The sequence below is a fragment of the Fulvia fulva genome, chromosome 6 (genome assembly GCF_020509005.1).
Source record: "Fulvia fulva chromosome 6, complete sequence".
NCBI lineage: Eukaryota > Fungi > Ascomycota > Dothideomycetes > Mycosphaerellales > Mycosphaerellaceae > Fulvia > Fulvia fulva.
The window spans coordinates 3,496,866-3,513,071 of record NC_063017.1 but is presented as its reverse complement, the minus strand read 5'-3'; the positions used below and the strand labels follow the sequence as shown (position 1 = coordinate 3,513,071).

At 53.7% G+C, this 16,206-nt stretch overlaps 10 protein-coding genes across 10 annotated transcripts; 6 read left to right on the top strand and 4 right to left on the bottom strand.

Annotated features, from left to right (window-relative positions):
- Positions 1 to 665: 665 nt before the first annotated feature.
- CLAFUR5_07302 (Putative epoxide hydrolase) lies at positions 666 to 2,020 on the top strand (the record flags this gene model as incomplete). Its single annotated transcript, XM_047906450.1, has 2 exons — positions 666 to 1,354; positions 1,450 to 2,020. 2 exons carry the CDS (start codon positions 666 to 668, stop codon positions 2,018 to 2,020), a joined length of 1,260 nt encoding a protein of 419 aa, XP_047763498.1.
- Positions 2,021 to 3,219: 1,199 nt separating this feature from the next.
- On the bottom strand, positions 3,220 to 3,897 carry CLAFUR5_07301 (Imidazoleglycerol-phosphate dehydratase; the record flags this gene model as incomplete). The annotated part of the gene is made up of 1 exon (XM_047906449.1): positions 3,220 to 3,897. One exon carries the CDS (start codon positions 3,895 to 3,897, stop codon positions 3,220 to 3,222), a length of 678 nt encoding a protein of 225 aa, XP_047763819.1.
- A 309-nt stretch (positions 3,898 to 4,206) lies between these two features.
- On the top strand, positions 4,207 to 4,775 carry CLAFUR5_07300 (DNA-directed RNA polymerases I and III subunit RPAC2; the record flags this gene model as incomplete). The annotated part of the gene is made up of 4 exons (XM_047906448.1): positions 4,207 to 4,302; positions 4,358 to 4,449; positions 4,509 to 4,585; positions 4,639 to 4,775. The coding sequence occupies 4 exons, from the start codon at positions 4,207 to 4,209 to the stop codon at positions 4,773 to 4,775; spliced, it is 402 nt and encodes a 133-aa protein (XP_047763497.1).
- A 917-nt stretch (positions 4,776 to 5,692) lies between these two features.
- Positions 5,693 to 6,270, top strand: CLAFUR5_07299 (uncharacterized protein; the record flags this gene model as incomplete). Its single annotated transcript, XM_047906447.1, has 3 exons — positions 5,693 to 5,905; positions 5,963 to 6,153; positions 6,204 to 6,270. The coding sequence occupies 3 exons, from the start codon at positions 5,693 to 5,695 to the stop codon at positions 6,268 to 6,270; spliced, it is 471 nt and encodes a 156-aa protein (XP_047762928.1).
- Positions 6,271 to 6,436: 166 nt separating this feature from the next.
- On the bottom strand, positions 6,437 to 7,101 carry CLAFUR5_07298 (NADH-ubiquinone oxidoreductase; the record flags this gene model as incomplete). The annotated part of the gene is made up of 5 exons (XM_047906446.1): positions 6,437 to 6,448; positions 6,499 to 6,606; positions 6,689 to 6,835; positions 6,933 to 6,994; positions 7,059 to 7,101. The coding sequence occupies 5 exons, from the start codon at positions 7,099 to 7,101 to the stop codon at positions 6,437 to 6,439; spliced, it is 372 nt and encodes a 123-aa protein (XP_047762927.1).
- A 459-nt stretch (positions 7,102 to 7,560) lies between these two features.
- Positions 7,561 to 8,268, top strand: CLAFUR5_07297 (Cytochrome c oxidase subunit 6, mitochondrial; the record flags this gene model as incomplete). Its single annotated transcript, XM_047906445.1, has 3 exons — positions 7,561 to 7,763; positions 7,925 to 8,088; positions 8,150 to 8,268. 3 exons carry the CDS (start codon positions 7,561 to 7,563, stop codon positions 8,266 to 8,268), a joined length of 486 nt encoding a protein of 161 aa, XP_047762924.1.
- A 272-nt stretch (positions 8,269 to 8,540) lies between these two features.
- On the bottom strand, positions 8,541 to 9,126 carry CLAFUR5_07296 (uncharacterized protein; the record flags this gene model as incomplete). Its single annotated transcript, XM_047906444.1, has 3 exons — positions 8,541 to 8,610; positions 8,700 to 8,782; positions 8,854 to 9,126. The coding sequence occupies 3 exons, from the start codon at positions 9,124 to 9,126 to the stop codon at positions 8,541 to 8,543; spliced, it is 426 nt and encodes a 141-aa protein (XP_047762923.1).
- A 248-nt stretch (positions 9,127 to 9,374) lies between these two features.
- Positions 9,375 to 9,821, top strand: CLAFUR5_07295 (uncharacterized protein; the record flags this gene model as incomplete). The annotated part of the gene is made up of 2 exons (XM_047906443.1): positions 9,375 to 9,409; positions 9,575 to 9,821. The coding sequence occupies 2 exons, from the start codon at positions 9,375 to 9,377 to the stop codon at positions 9,819 to 9,821; spliced, it is 282 nt and encodes a 93-aa protein (XP_047762926.1).
- Positions 9,822 to 10,718: 897 nt separating this feature from the next.
- Positions 10,719 to 13,448, bottom strand: CLAFUR5_07294 (uncharacterized protein; the record flags this gene model as incomplete). Its single annotated transcript, XM_047906442.1, has 1 exon — positions 10,719 to 13,448. One exon carries the CDS (start codon positions 13,446 to 13,448, stop codon positions 10,719 to 10,721), a length of 2,730 nt encoding a protein of 909 aa, XP_047762925.1.
- A 756-nt stretch (positions 13,449 to 14,204) lies between these two features.
- Positions 14,205 to 16,187, top strand: CLAFUR5_07293 (uncharacterized protein; the record flags this gene model as incomplete). The annotated part of the gene is made up of 1 exon (XM_047906441.1): positions 14,205 to 16,187. One exon carries the CDS (start codon positions 14,205 to 14,207, stop codon positions 16,185 to 16,187), a length of 1,983 nt encoding a protein of 660 aa, XP_047762920.1.
- Between the last annotated feature and the right edge of the window lie 19 nt (positions 16,188 to 16,206).

Below are 16,206 nucleotides of genomic sequence, written 5' to 3'. Positions count from 1 at the left end.
GGATTCACAGACTGCCGACGCACTTGTGATTTTAGCCAGGAACCATGCAGGAACCATGCACCCGGAATCCAACTTCTGGCACATAGACCAAGATGCGCCGATCATGAACGTTCTCGCTCTGTGGCGTACTGCGCGCCACAATCAAATCTGCGCTGCACCGCCACAGTTCGTCTAGGAATGGTTTGGCTCATGCTGCAGGGACAGCTCGTAAGTGCTCGTTCGATGTTCAATTGAGCCAATGTCCAATGGGAAAGGCTTTTAGGCTCGAGATAATGTCGCTACTTGAGAGGAAGCAGAAGTCGGTCGTGCGTAGTATCTCCTGCATGACGGCAACCCCGACGCGGCCTTCGATCGGTTAGCATACTTTACTACTGGAAGATGCCATCTGAACAGCTTACGAGCCGTCCACGTAGGCGAGGACATATGCGTTTGATTCCACTAACCCAAGGTCATCATACTCCTCCATTATATTGCTGGACCGTAGCGCACACGACGGCTCGTGAACCATATGCCCCAAGGTTCGAGCAAGACTGTCCATCAACAGAAGACCCAGCCGAGAGACACTCTAGCAGGAAGCCTACCATCGCCAACGACTGTTGTGCCTAATCTCCGGACCCGACTAGTCCTTGGCAACCTGATGTCGAGGCAACGGCATAGTGCAGCATATGGCCACACCGTCATCGACCAGCGATCGTTCGCCAGGAGGAAGCTCTGATACTATACTACCGTATCGCATGCACGTCTCGCAGCGATATCTCGACCTCACCAGGCAAATGCTGGAGCTCACGAGGCTTCCGCGAGATGTTTCCTCTCGTCACCTCCAAGGCAACAAAGGCGTCACGGAATCACAGCTCGAGCCGTTGGTCGATCATTGGACAGAAGATTACAACTGGCGAGAGCAGGAGGCATATTACAACGATGCATTGCCTCAATTTCGACTTGCCATACACGGCACACGAGTACATTTTGTGCACAAACGATCAATGTCCCCAACCGCGATTCCGCTCCTTGTTATACATGGCTGGCCAGAGAGCTTCATCACGGTATCCCACATGATCGACGGGCTATGTAATCCTGTTGCAACGCCGCCGAGAGGTGATGAGAATGTCCCGTCCTTCAATGTTGTGGTTCCAAGCATACCAGGATTTGGATTTAGCGATCAGGTATCAGAGGAAGGCAACAATATTGCGACTACAGCAGAGGCTTTTGATGCCCTGATGAAGTCACTGGGATATGCACGCTTTATCGCGCATGGCTCAGGATGGGGCTTCAAAATCTCCCGCATGATCGCACTGACTCATCCCGAAAGCTGCATAGCAATCCATACTGCAATTCCAGCGGTCCCTCCACCGAGGTGAGTTGCCCGACAAGTAATGATTTCTGTCCACTGGCTCACAAGACTAAGACATTACTTCGCATGCAGGAACAACTTCCGATACTCACCACAAGAATCCATGGGTCCTTCTGGCCCGTCGTGCCTCAAGTTCCCGGAATGACCCCACCGCTATCACCAGGTTCCCAACAGCAGCAGCAACGCGAACGACCACAAACGATTTCCTTTGCACTTTGTGACTCTCCCTCAGGGCTGCTCGCCTATGTCGTCGATGCTATCCAGCCTCCAGCACCACCACCAGGCACGCAATCCCATCCAAGTACACCTGGCTCACCACGCTTAGCCGATCTCAACCCTTGGACAGAGACCACTTTAATAAATTGGGCCATGATGTACTGGCTGCCAGGACCAGAGGTTGCATTGAGATGGCTGGTCATCAGCGCCCCAATGTTGCCAAATCTTTGGACGGTACGCGGCAACGTGCCACTGGCGATATCACAATTTGGCGAGCCATTACAACCACAAACCGGGCCGATGTGGATTGAGGCATATCACCGCATTGCAATGGTGCGAAGACGACCGGGACAGTCGAGATTTCCTGCTTGGGAAAGACCTATGGATATTGTGATGGATCTTCGAGAGCTTGCTATGCTCATTGGTCCTTCGTACTTTGGCATGATCATGTGAAGATGGCGTTTGGTTAGCAGGATGGAAGAGCCCGACACCCGTTCAGCGCTGAAATGGTACCAATGCTACGGAGGCTCTCGTGCTCTTGCTTCATTCTTGGTGTTCATGCTGGTGGCTATTGTCTACGCTGGAGATTGAGTTCTCAGACCTCCCAGACCTGATATGCTGGGTTTCTCAAGGATCGATGGCGTTTGCGATATGGTCCAGCACCGTAGTATGGCGTGCGGATGTGAACAGGGGGCGGAGGTTACAGCGCCTGATCGGGCGCCGTCTCTATGAGTTCAGGGGAAGCCAGATTCGATGGCTGTGAGATGAGCTCCGCGGACATGGCGTTCACTGGGAGCTATTGGCGCGTATCAACGGCGCTTCAGAGGATATGTACCAGTCTCAGCGACTGGCATGCAAGTTGCCATGCTCTTGCTCTACACGCCACGCGAGAGCACATCAACTTACGTTGTCGAGGGCATCCCAATCCCTCGCGCTCTTTTGTCTCGTATTCTGGTTCATGAGGTCGATGTGTGCTGAGCGAAAGGATGGTGGGCCCCGGCTGGTGGTAGACGCCAAAAATTGCTTTCACATGCTGATTGTGGTGCACTACCGCACATATTTTCAGCCTGCGAGAGAATTTGAGTGATGAACGAGAGTGCCGAGCAGTCCTAGCGAGGCTCTCGGGAACACATTGATGATGGTGGCACGAATATTACTGGTACAGTAGCAGCTGCGTAAAAGGCTGGTGGCTCGAACTAAGGGCCTTTCGGTCAGATTAGCAAAAAGAAAATGACAAAACAGTTGAGCCAATGTGGTTACTCGAGAGACTACTACAGTTGCCTAATGAAAGGCGTGCGCTAATAGAATTGATTGGCCAGATTGTTTGTTGCTCAGCTGTCATGACATAAGGTAAATCTTTCGTGTATTTATAACTTCAAACTTGGTGGCGATACGTGGGCACTCGTGCGCATGCACGCGGACCCCGCCACCACTTACTACCTGCCGATGCCCACCTTCGCTTGCTCATGTCCACCCCAGGACGCCCCTTCACATCAGCGTGTGCGGCTGCGCCATTGTCCGGCTACCTGCAAAAGGTCTTCGAGTAGCACGGTCGTACAATCGAGCCGAAGCCAGGAACTGCAATCGGGAATCGAGGGGAGTCGTGTGCGGTAACGGGTCATGATCAACATCCTTGGTTCGTCTCTTCTCCCCTAGTACAATACACCCTTCGTACTTGGTACTTCACCCTCTCTGCCCGCCACAGGTGAGATGGCCATTCTCAGCGCTACAGCCAATGCCTTGAAAGCACTCTCCGCTCGGTGATGATCGTTGGCTCCTCTGAGGCAGTCGATGTGCATCGTGATGCCAGCATGCAAAGCAAAGCTCTCCAAACAATGTGGCAACATCTCACAGCTCAAATCCCCAATCTTCTCCCTCTTTGTTCCCAGATCAATCACCGAATATGGCCTGTTGCTCAGATCCACCACTGCCCTGCTCAACGCCTCGTCCAAGGGCACGTATGCATATCCAAACCTCGCCAACCCTGTGATCGTGCCAAGAGCTTGCTTGAAAGCTTGGCCAAGGGCAATGCAAGTATCCTCCGCAGTGTGGTGGTCATCAATATGAAGGTCACCGCGGGTTCGTAGTCGAAGTGACCAGCCTCCGTGCTTTGCCATGGCGTGAAGCATGTGGTCTAGAAAGCCAATGCCGGTGTCTACTGCTATTGTTTGACTTTTCGACGCTTGTGATGCATGTCCCTCGCCGTTCGTCTTGCCATCACTCTGAAGCTCTTCCAGGAAACCGCCGTCGAGGTTGAGGGAGAGCTGGATCTTGGTCTCGTTGGTATCGCGAGCGATCTGGGCGCTGCGGACGCGCTTCTCGGTGGACATGGCTGCTGTGACGATTTCGTGGCCCAATCAATGACTGTCGTGTTCCTGTTATGTCTCGTACTTTGAACAATCGCCGGAGGCGTATGATATGGCCATGGAACACACACACAAAAGTTTCCACTGACGTCGCTCCTGCCTTAGTCAACGGCCCAACGCATTGGCCCAGACCCTTGCACTCCATGCAGATGGCGCTAAACCTTAAACTTTAGCCGAGACTGCAGGCGTTGAAATCTTGTGATGAGGCTTGACGATGTCGTCTTTTGCGCATCACATTGCATTCTCTGTGCGAACACTCGGTCGTCCTCGAAGATGTCGAACGATCAGGATATGGCCGATGCTACCCCCTGCGCTGAAGCGAACGGCACCAGTCAACCTCCGTTCCTCGAGAAAATCCGCCTAAAGTTGGTATGTGCAGTGAGCATGTGCCTATGAGTGTAAGGGCTTGCTGACATTATAACAGCTACCCGGCGCCACACTCACGGCAGCATCATACTCATTCGAGAACGAAGATCACACCCTTGGAAACGCGCTTCGGTACATGCTCACAAAAGAGTAAGAGATGCGCCACCGCCGCCACCATTTTCCACCTCCATGCTGACCATTTGCTGTAGCCCTGACGTTGAATTCTGCGGCTATTCGATCCCACATCCTTCAGAGCCGTTCATGAACATCAGAATCCAGACCTGGGGTAAGCGTCAGCCTGTGCTTACGACGCTGAGTGATGACTGACGGTTACTGCAGATGGTGTGCACACAGACATAGTCTTGCGCAGAGCACTCGAGAACCTTGCTCATCTTTGTGATGCTGTGGAAGAGAAGTTCGTTGCGTCACGAGACCAGTTCAACGAGGAACATCCAGATAGGATCGGTTCGAGATGAGAGACAGATTACATCAAGGAGGGCGTGACAGGATTGATTTTGGAGCACTGAGACGAAGAAGCGCATGAACAAGAACAAGCCGGCCAAGCTTGCTGCATGTTTTATTCAAGACGACAGATGGAGTAGCTGTCACAAGTAAAGGAGCCACCACTCAGATGCCGGATGGCGGGGGGCAAGACATCTGGCGCCGCCTGTGGCGAGGCATGAAAGTTGGAGGGGCAGGAGTCTTATGGCAGGTGGAGGAATGTGAAAGTGGGCTGGAGGGTCATGGCACCCTCAACGGCGACGAAACGCTGACGTAACAGAGCAGAATGAGTGTATACATACGCAAAACCAATTGCTTTTGGTACAGTTGAGCATAAACAATCTGGCGAATCATTCCTACTAGCACACGTCTCTAATCAGACAACAGCAGAGGTCTAAGAGTAACCACATTGGCTCAGCTGTTTTGCACTTTTTGCTGCCGTGTGGTGGTGTCAAGTCCACCAGAGGCCCGGAGTTCGAGCCTTTGTTTTTTGCATCGGTGGTTCATTCAATCGCTAATTTTGTGCGTCAAGCCACCGCTCTACACCCAATAGTCAAAGCTCCTACACAAGCAGAGCAATTGTCGTCGTAAACTCAAGAGCTGGTGCCTGTCATTGTCAAGTATCACATGCAAAGGCCACCAGTTGTGCGCCAGCTCTTTTGCACCACATTGCGCTCAAGAACTATTGTCATGCTCATGCTCGTGATGACTGTGCTGCGCCTATTCACATGCTCCCTATTGTCAATGGCTAATCCCAGCTTCTTCTTCTTCCTCTCATGCGCATCGCCTTTCTAAGCACATCACCAATCTTCATGCACACCACATCACCACCGCCATCACCACCGCCATCACCACCGCCATCACCACCGCCATCACCACAAGTGCCTCCACCATGACCCCCGAAGAGACCGCAATTTGCGAAGCCGTTAAGCACCATGTGCACATCAAGACACCACTTGAGCACTACGGCGACATCTACAAGGCCGTAGCCGAAACTCTCGCCACGGAGCACAGCATTACCATCTCCTACAACACCCTCCAGTGCCGTTACGAGAAGTACTTCGTTGAGTGTGGAGGCGTCGACTCACGCAAGTACTGCCAGAAGGTAATCTTCACATGAGACTTGATCCGAGCATGTGACAGCAGCTGATCCTTGTCCCAGGCAATGAAGAAGTACTACGACGACAACCCCCTCCTGAAGAAGCCCACGTACCCTGATCCTACGGATGCGGTGGCGAAGATGCATGAGCCGATGAAGAAGACAGTGCCACGTGAGACGGACGAGTTCGCTGAGGATATGGGAGCGAGCTTGCAGGCGGCAAGAGATGATCAGACCTTGAGCTTTAGTGACACGTGAGTGAATCCACGAGCATATGAATGAGCGTGGGGCTGACATGTGATAGATTGACTTTCAGGCCAGCGACCGGGAAGCAAGGGCAGCAAGGGCAGCAGCAGCAAGGTGGAAAGTAAGGGCACTCAAGACCAAGCCATGCGTCCTGGCTTTGGTAATGTATTTACGGAGGTCTGGAGTTGAGGCGTTTTGCGCGCATTGATTCATTCAGCATTGGTCTGATCAGAGTAGCTTCTAAGGGTATGATATGTGCAACATGCTTCCGCTGTCTTGCTGTACGAAGCTCTAATTCCGTCCCTGTCATGTGTCAGCTTATGTCAACCAGTATCGAAGTGATAGGTACATACCTCGATGAATCCTTGGATAAAGTTCTTCGGTAGTGCTGCTTTCGGATCCTCCTCTGCTCTGAAGTACTTGAGTACATGTGTGAGTTGTTTCCAGAAGTTCAATGTTTCCTACCGCCTTGATTAGCAGTGTTCTTGTCTTGTGTCGTCTCCTTCCCGCGCCATGTTCAAAATCTGTATGTGTATAACGCACCTGCAATTCTTGGTGACTGTTGAACAGCAGCACATCCGTCGTCTTGAGCTGTGACACATATCTATGTCTCTCGAATTCTTGTCTCATTTTTGTGCGAAGGGCAGATACTGGCATGTTGAGCGAGTACATTGTCTGGATTTCTGGAGCCTGTGTGCCATGCCCGTCAGCTTTCTGTCCCCGCCACAGTGACGGCCCTCTCATCGCAGTGTCCCCATCTGTCTCTTCTCTTGTAGTCTCGACATACCGCTCTGACCCAATCTCTGTAGCTCGCCAGCACTCTGTGTTTCGCTTCCGCCCAGTTCTTTGCTGTATCGTCACGTTAGCACATGCGGTCCGGCGGCAGAGCGTGGTTCGGGGGGCGTTCGCGTACAGGAGCGAGTCCTCTGGGCGAGGTACGTTGGGTTGATCACCATGTTGGCGGTTGTTGTGTGGCAGAGCTCGCCCAATGCTTTGCGGCAGTCAAGGTGATGTTCGAGACGTCTCGCAAGAGGTGATCGCGGAGAGTGAGGTAAGCAGTTCTGATTGGCCGACACTCAATCGCAGCTTCGGGAGCTCTGCGATGCTGTTTGGAGGCCGCGTGCAAGGAAGATAGCTATAGCGCAGGATATTGCTGGCCTTCACTCCGTCTCTTGGCCTTATTGCATGTGATCTTGATGTACAATTTGCTATCAAAGTGCCCCCAGTGACGTCTCCTGATACCCGACCCGAACACCAACATCGCGCGTCTTCAGCTCGGCCCGGATTGTTCCTGCTGCCAAGCTTTACAGCGAGACAGCGTCAGTCCTGCGGCAGCTTAGGAGTCGCATTGAAAAGTACCCAAACACCGCCGACAACACTTCGACCACCCCCCACCCACCCCATCTCCGCTCCCAATGTCGTCCGCCGTGCTGGCTCGCATGTCGCGGGCTCGATTCTTCGCCGCCCGCCCAGTCCGCAGCTTCGTCGTGTCGCCCGTCTTCAAGCCAACCACCGCCGCGGCTCCATTCTCCTCCGCCAGCAGGAGGCTCGCAGCATCGCCCGCCGACGATCCCCACGATCCACACCACGAGGAGAGCTTCGAGGAGTTCACTGCGAGGTACGATACCCGTCCTGGAGCTTCAGATGCGGCGCAATGGGAACAGTGACGCGGAAAGAGCTCAAACTGCCTCAAACACTGTCGATCACACCACCAGCCGGACCTGATGTTTACCGGGGTACTGTGAGATATTGACGGGCTAACCATGTGGGAGTATGCAGGTACGAGAAGGAGTTCGAGCAGGTCCAGGATGTTTTCGAGCTGCAGCGTAACCTCAACAACGCTTTCGCCTACGATTTGGTCCCATCGCCGTCTGTCATCACCGCTGCATTGAGGGCAGCTCGCAGAGTCAACGACTACCCAACGGCTGTGCGGATATTTGAGGGTAAGAATGGATAATGCCATGGATATGAGCGGACATCTGGATGCTAACGTTCACGGCACAGGCATCAAGGCCAAGGTGGAGAACAAGAACCAGTACGAGGAGTACCTAAAGGAGCTGCAGAGTGTGCGAGAGGAGCTCGGCGTCCACCTCAAGGAGAACATGTACCCGGAGGCCTCGTAGGGCGACTACCCCCAAAGGTGAGTGCATGTGTCTCTACAGTGGCTGGGACGATGATGATAGAAGGCAACGAAGAGCGAAATACTATACTGTAGAGCATTTGGCGCGGAGGAAGATCTTACTCTGTTATGCTACAATAGCCTCACTCAGCAAGACTTGTACAGTTTCTCATCCTAAGCCTTCCTGGCTGGCCTATCTTGACCCTATGATGATATTGTGAACTCCATTGCGCGCGCCGGCCGCCTCTGAGAGGAAAAAACTTGAGACTGACCCGATCAGGGCAACAGCATTATCATGGCCTTAGACTTCTTCTGGAGGTACTGAGACATGGCGCGTTGCGCCTTACTGTTGCTGGTTCTGGCGTGGACTGGACTCGAGCCTACTTACTGTCAGCATCTGATACAAAGCGTACCTCGCAGCCACAGATCACTCACTGCCCCGTGAAGGTCGAAGGCGCCTTCTGCTTTCCCGCCTCATCGAGCGCCTGCTGCATTCCCTCGGTCTGGAAGTTCTGGCGCTGGGCCGAGATTTGCTAAAAGTTACCACATCAGCACCGCTCTACCTTTCCACGAGGAGAAGCCGACTTACACTGGTGACATAGGTGCGCTCGTCAACACCGCTCTCGACCCTCCACTTGTTGTACGCCTTCTCCACGCCATTGGGTGGCACTGCGAAGCCGGTCTCCTTCTCGATGCTGGCGGAGACAGCCGCGTAGAGCTCGTTGAAGGAGGAAACAGGGGTACGGGCGTCGACGTGCTTCTTGATGTGGGCGCAGATCACGTCTTTGCGCATGTCGTAGTAGTCGGAGGTCTCGAGCTCAGGCTTGAGGAAGGCTGCGGCGGCCAGCTTGCGGGCGTCCATTGCTGTGCTGGTAATGGCGGTCGGAGGTGGTGGTAGAAGTCTGCTTGGTTGTGGGAGGTGGTATGCACGAGGCGCTGCTGAGTTGGGCTTTGCAGATGGTGGGAGTATCTGACGGTATTTATGCTGATGGGAGACAATAAAAGTATGGCCTCTGTTCTGGACAATACTGTACGTGTGATGTTTGCTATTGATGGCACGCGCGCTTCTGCAAGTCACACGCATTGTGACCAAAGCAATGCGCCGGCACAATGGCAGCGATCATGGTCACAGTACTGAGCATGTGGTAAGTGGACACCCCTCAAGTCCTGTAGTGTGCGTTGGTAGGGGCAGGTAGGTGTGCCACTACTTTGTGTGAGTGTGGTGGCAGATGGGGGCCATCTAATTGTTGCCTACATATTGCGCTACAGAAATACACTAGCATGACAATCGGGACCAATCAGTCGTGTAGTCTGTTCAAGGGACTGGCATTTAGGCGCTTTGATCAGAAATGCAAGCAGGTCTCGATTGTTTTGCATTTTGGCACGCAGGTTCGCCAAGGCCCCTCGTTCGAGTCTCGTGTTGATATTTCCGAATATTTCGGAAGCTCGCTGACATATCTCGGACATAATAAGATGATCATCGAGAACAGAACAGCCATTCCTTTTGCCCGTATGATGATCTTGACCGACACGCGCGCAAAATTGAAGCAGTATTGAACGCGGGACCACGCCAAGCATTTCACATGTTAAGATAATTTCGGTTGTTGCTTCACTGACATGCACGCCATGACCTACAGTTATCGCGAGCGTCGGAGGATCTGTGGTGCGTGCTAGCAGAAAGAATCGAGGCCGCTGTTGGGCAAAATGTCTGGTCATTGTTATCGGCATGGATCGAACCTGAGCTGAAGGGAAAGTTCAAGTGCAAAACAAAAGATCGAGCCAACAACGCTCCAGAATTAGCGCCTAAATGGCAGTCCCAATTTTTTTGCGCCTTTGCGTTGGCTCAATCCATGAAGGGACCCCGTTCCCTACCACATATCAAGGTCAAATTCTCACGGCCATACTTGAGACTGCATCTATGGACAACCACTGTCGCGGCATTGCTCATGCTATCTCGACGACACGTAGGTGTTGGAAGCCTCTGATATGATACAGTACGTCGTAAAAGATGCGAGCGAGACAGGTATGTTTGCCAACGCCACTGCTGGCACCAGCACTTATCGTGACTGAGCTGCCACCAAATTTCGCCGGTGCCGACTCAATGCCCGCTGATTGCGTGAGCACGCAGGAAATAATGCTTTAAGTACCAGATCAAGAACCATCGAAAGTGTAGACATCAGATGCTTGCGTAGTGCTCTGTGAATACATCAGCATGAAGCCTAACCACAGCCCCATCATCTCCAACGCAACCATTAGCCACCAGCATGAATACCAAGAATGAAGCAAGAGCACGAGAGTCTGCGTGGTATTCGTATCGACCTGGCGCCGCACTGACGCGGCGCGCTTCACTCAAGCACATTGCTACGATCCACACAAAGCAGTGGTCTACCAGTACAATGACGGTAAATTCATTGAACCGGGTAGCACGAAGCGCTCGTCCTCCACCGTCAATATCTACAAGAACTCAGGAATCAGCGCCAAATTCACAATCGCAGCCAACCCGAAGTTCGCCGCATCGTTCGTGCTAATCCAAGCGGCCTCATCGACCGGCGCCAACACCTCGCTTCCATTCAACCTCTCAGTTGTCCACGGCACATTCGTCTCATTGAAGCCATCAGCCCTGAACTCACTAACGGCTCTTTCTGCCAGTGATGCATTGCCAGTGCGAGAGTAAGCGTAAGCCAGCAGTCTGGAATGACCTTGCCTCAAAATTAAGTTCCAGGAGTCGCCGTAGCGGGCAGTCTGCTCAGCTCTGGGGGCGCGGTAGTAATAGCAATAATCAAGCCAGGCTTGCTCAAAGCCATCAGGGAGATCATCGCCATAGTGCTCGATGAGTTCGGCGACGACTTCCATCAGACCGAAGACACCAGAAAGATGAGAGACTGCTACAATGCCCGTGTTGTTGGGATCTGTGGGTGGAGGGCTCAGAGTACCATCATTGGGGTTGTATAGGCCAGAACCAGTCACGAACCCGTTTGTAAGATTTGCAATACCGATGATAGTGTTTGTGAGTTTGGTTTTTGCCTCTTCCCAGCGAGGACCGCGGCGTTCCCATTCGATAAGCCAGGATGCAGCGAGACCACTCCAGTCGGTGCCGAGACCGATTGTGACGTCTTGACCTGGTGAGGGAGTCCAGCCATCTTCGCGGACTTTGCGGACGGGGTCGAGAACGGCGTATGTCAGGTCCGTGTCGAGAGTTTCCTCAACGAGTTCGCCGACTCGCTCATCACCACCAGAGACAAAGTAGAAGATCTTGCGGTACTGTGCGGTGGAGATGCGTGCTTGCTTGGCACTATCACTCCAGTGCTGGACTCCATGGCGGGTGCCGAGACCTTTCCATGCGCCAATATGGTAGACGTCTACCTCGGAGTTGTGCCGAACCTGGTGCTCCGAGAAGCGGTAAAGGTCTTCACGACCAGTGCGGAGAAAGTAGTTCCAGAAGAAGAGGTCGGGAGAGAGCTCGGAGTTATCCCATGCGTAGCCACCGACATCGTATCGCCATTGGTGTCGGTCGGGGTCGTAGGTGTGCATGAAGTCGCCGAAGTCGAGAATGCCATACCACCTGCGTTGCTCGACTTGATCTTGGTAGAACTTGGCCAGGAAGTCAAGGTGGATTTCAATGAGGAGGGCAGCTTCGCTAGCGTTGCTGCTTGGTGGTGCCCAGTAGTTGCCCAACGCCTTTGTCTCAGCGATGTAAGCAGGTTCTGCGTATAGAACGGGAGGATTGTTTGTATGCTCCGTCAAGGTGGAGAGCCTGTCGCGCGTTGGTGTCTCGTCAAAGGCATAAATGAAAAGTTCGTGCGTCTTTGCAATGCCGTAAGGTGTGTCAAAGCCAGGTTCCCAATCCTCATAAGTGATCTCAAGCGCGTCCAGCTGATCTTCATAGTTTTCCTGGCCCAGACCGTCATGGTAGGGTCGGAGATCTTGTGGCCCTGCGTCAGGGCTATAGATCCAGACTGTGATCTCGCCTGTGTCTGTAGCCGCATTTCGGATGTCAAGACCAGTGGGATAATGTTTCCAGAAGTCACGCAAACCTACAGCAAGACCTCCCTGAGTAGCACCGCCAAGGTAAGCCAGACCATCTGCTCTTGTGTTCCCTGGAATCTTGACCCAGCTCTGTCCAGCCTTGGTTCGCTTCTTGAGGTTGAAGCCATCGGGAGACAGCTGCGTCAAGCTGTAGTCTGACCATGTTGGTATCCAATGCAATCTGCTCGAAACACGTGTGTCCCAAGTGTCCTCGCTGGGTGTTGCCTCTCCTTCAAATTGAGCAGTGCGAACGACTGCACCAGGGTCGCGGCGCAGGCCTGTAAGACCCTGAACAGCCTCACTGAGTAGACCACCGTCAACACCCGCGAGCCTCACGTGCCGATTATAGAATTCCTCATCTGCCAGGGGGACCTCGAAACGGACACCAATGCCACCAATGAAGTCGGTGGTAGAATTGCCATCGTAGACTAGAGTGTGGACTGTCCTAATGGCATCCGAATTTGCGTACAAATAGAATCGAAGGATGAATGGAAGCCAGTCGATATGATCACCATTAGTATGGTGTTTTCCTCGAACGGTCACGAGAGCTCTTGCCGAGTTGTCCTTGCTGACAGTCACGTTGTCGATAGCGCTCTCGAAGTCGAAGTACTGGATCGAAGTGTTGCCTCTGTCCGCTACGTCGTTGTCGACACCGGATTGCGAGTGAAGCACCAACTTGCCGTTCTGACCCACAGTCTTTCCAGCGGCCGTTCGAATCTCGCGAAGCACTACGTTGCCTAACGTAGGGAAAGTGGCTGTGACTTTGCCCGTGTCGATTGTGATCTCTCCGCCCGAGTCGTCCACGCTGATACCAGACGAGCTCGATGCCGAAGCTCCTGTCGAAGCTGTGACTGTGTACTCCTCGAGGACTTCATCGGCCTCAGGAATGGCATGTGCAGTCCATTTGTACGATCCATCCGCCCAGTAAGCCGTGCCCCATGACTGTAGGCCGCCGCCACTGCTCAGTCCGAAGGTCGTGCTGTTGGGATAGAATTGCCCTTTGCTCCAGGGTAGACCAAATGTAGTTCCTGAGCTGTAGGCTGGCGTCGGGCCTATCCAGTGGAGGTTGACGCTTTGTGAGCTGCTGTTGGAAAAAGGAGCGGCCTGTACTGCACCAATGGCAGCACAAGCTGCAATGAAAGGAGAAGTTGTACGCATCTTGCCCGCCACGACACCAGCGATTAATCAAGTGTCGGGAGGCCAACATGAGTTTATGTACTTGCCTACGGTCTATTGACCATCCCGCATGCACCACATTCCTCCGCATACCTTGTCGGTAGATCTGCTTGGCCATGTCGCTAGGTATGCATGATCTAGCGAGCCAAGAGCCATGTTCGTGACCTCTGCAAGTCGTGGCTGTCGGCCTGCATGTGAAGCTCCACATCATGGCTAGTACCTGGCAGCACGAATATTCATCAAGACCGACATGATGGCGATGCCGATGTTCCAGATGCTGTTCTGCGGCCGTTCGTGTGATCTTGCCACCCTACTGCCTCAGCTGCAGCATTGAGACATTGATCACGCGTTGCTCTCGTAGCTGGCCTTCCGGACGATCGATAGAGCGAGAGAAGGATGCCAAGGTCAGTTCGGCATAATGTCTGCGAGCGGGTAGCACGAAGGCGAGGAGGCGGCGAAATCAGGATCCGTTCCTGCATGATGCGAGATGTGCCATGACCACGGCATGACAAGGGACATGTCGTGATGTCGTGGCGGAAGGATGGAGGAAGGTGACACCGAAGAGGAGGAGGTCGGGTCATTCACACTTCGTTCGCGCGTTTCTCGCGTCTCGCACTGCCGATCATGTAAACAAACGTCTTCTTGTCCCACCAACATTGCTACTTGCGACCACTCGATCGCGTCGCGCTCACATTGGAGTCTGGCGTTGTTTGATGTAGGCAGTCCATTGTCACCAAGATGCAGTCCAGTCCGCCAGTGCGAGCGTGGGAGCGACGCGACTCTCGAGAGCAAGACGAAAGCGACTATTCCTTGGATCTCGGCGCATTGGACATGGACACCGTCTCGGACATGGACATCCCCAAGCAGCACGTCGATCGCATCTTCTCGGAGGACATCGACGGGCCAAGCGACTTTACACAGAACATGGAGATGTGGATGCGAGGAGGCAAGACACCATCGCGGAAGGGCACGCTGAAGGGCGCCAAGTCGACTACACAGCCCATTGAGGAGGGTCGCGAGGATATGGACGACAATGTGATCCGTCGCGACATGCTGGAGGTGCCGCAGAACGAGACTCGAGGCCAGCACGACGAGCACACCGGCAGCCACAAGAGCAACCACACACCAGACACCAGCCCGCCAAAGGCATCACCCTCTGTGCATGAAGAGCCATTCAGCTCCGAATGGCACACATACGACTCTACTTCGACACCTGCACCTCCAGTCCACAAGCAATTCCTGCAACCAACAGTTGAGGAGTACTACAGCGAGCTCAGTCCAGGCCAACGGGCATCTGTACATTCCAGAGGTCGAAGCCTATACTCGCCTCGATCTGCCCAGAAGCACTCCCCATCCAAAGAAGACGAGTCCACCCCGGGTCGCGCCTCAAGCCCTACCCTGTCGCCAGTTCGATCACCAATTCTGCAACGCTCGGCTCCGAACTCGAGACCTGGTACTGCTGGCACAGCCTACAGCAAAGAAGCGTTCAATGATGAGGAGAAGAACGAGCTGGAACGTCAACTCAGTCAGTTGTCAGCAAAGTGCCAGCAGCTCGAGCATCTCAACGAGGCACTCGACAGAGCACTGGAGGAAGACAAGCGTACTCGTAAGGAAGAGTCGGATGCACACGAAGCAAGACTGGCGGAGGCGACGAGGCGCGAACGGGATCTGGCGGAGATGAAAGAGGCTGCTTACAAGCACAACGATGGCTTCAGACGAGAGTTTGCAGAGTTGAAGGAGAAGCTTCGCGACCAAGAACGACTAGCAGACAATGCCAGGCTGGGCAGTGAAGGGTCAGAGCGGGAGCTGGGGGATGAGATCAAGCGACTGAGAGATCAAATGGACGCACAGCAGACGGAGCACAGGCAAGAAGTGAAGACGTTGGAGCAGGATGTGCAGCTGGCAAGGAGGAGCAGAGACGATGCTGTGGCAAGTGCGAAAGCGCACCGAGAAGAGCTGGAAGCACGCAATGGACTGCAGGAAGCAGAAATTGAGCGTTTACGCACGGCGTTGCAGGAGGCACACGAAGATGAGGCCACTATCGAGGATCTGGAGCGCCGACTAAGCGAAGCAAATGCTGAGGTCGCAAGATTGAAGCAGGACAAAGGCGACCTTGAGACGATGATTTCTGCAGTACGAGGCCAGCTTGCCAAGTCGAAGTTCGATCAAGGAGGCCAAGTCAGCAAGGTGACCGCAGAACGCACCAGAGCCGTAGAATTGGCAGCAGGGTTGCAACGTCAACTGACCGACCTCCGCCAACAGCTCAGAGATGAACAAACCAGCCACGAAGAAGAGCTGGAGCAAATCAGATCCTCGTACAGCCAAGCTGACCAGACCACCGCCCAAGAACTTCAAGTCATCCAGGCCGAACTCCAAGCCAAGCAGACCGAACTCAACGAAGCCATTCTCGAGCGCGACGAAGCCAAGGATGCCTTGCAAATCCGTGAGTCAGAGGTCGAGAAGGCCTCGGCAGAGCTCGACGACGCCAAAGCCGTGAACGTCGCTCTCGATAGTAGAATTACCGAGAAGATGCAGCGTCGCGATCGCTACTGGCGCGAGAAGCTTGAAGAGGCAGACCGCGAGCGACAGCTTATGGCTAAAGCCTTGATGCACCAGTGGGGAAGGGAAGAGGTTGGTATCGAGAGCCCGCAGCTGTACAAGTATCGCTATGCCAGTCCGGAGAAGGAGAGGGAGAGGCCGAAGTCCATGGCAGCCCCGTAGATCATTGGTACGAGATATG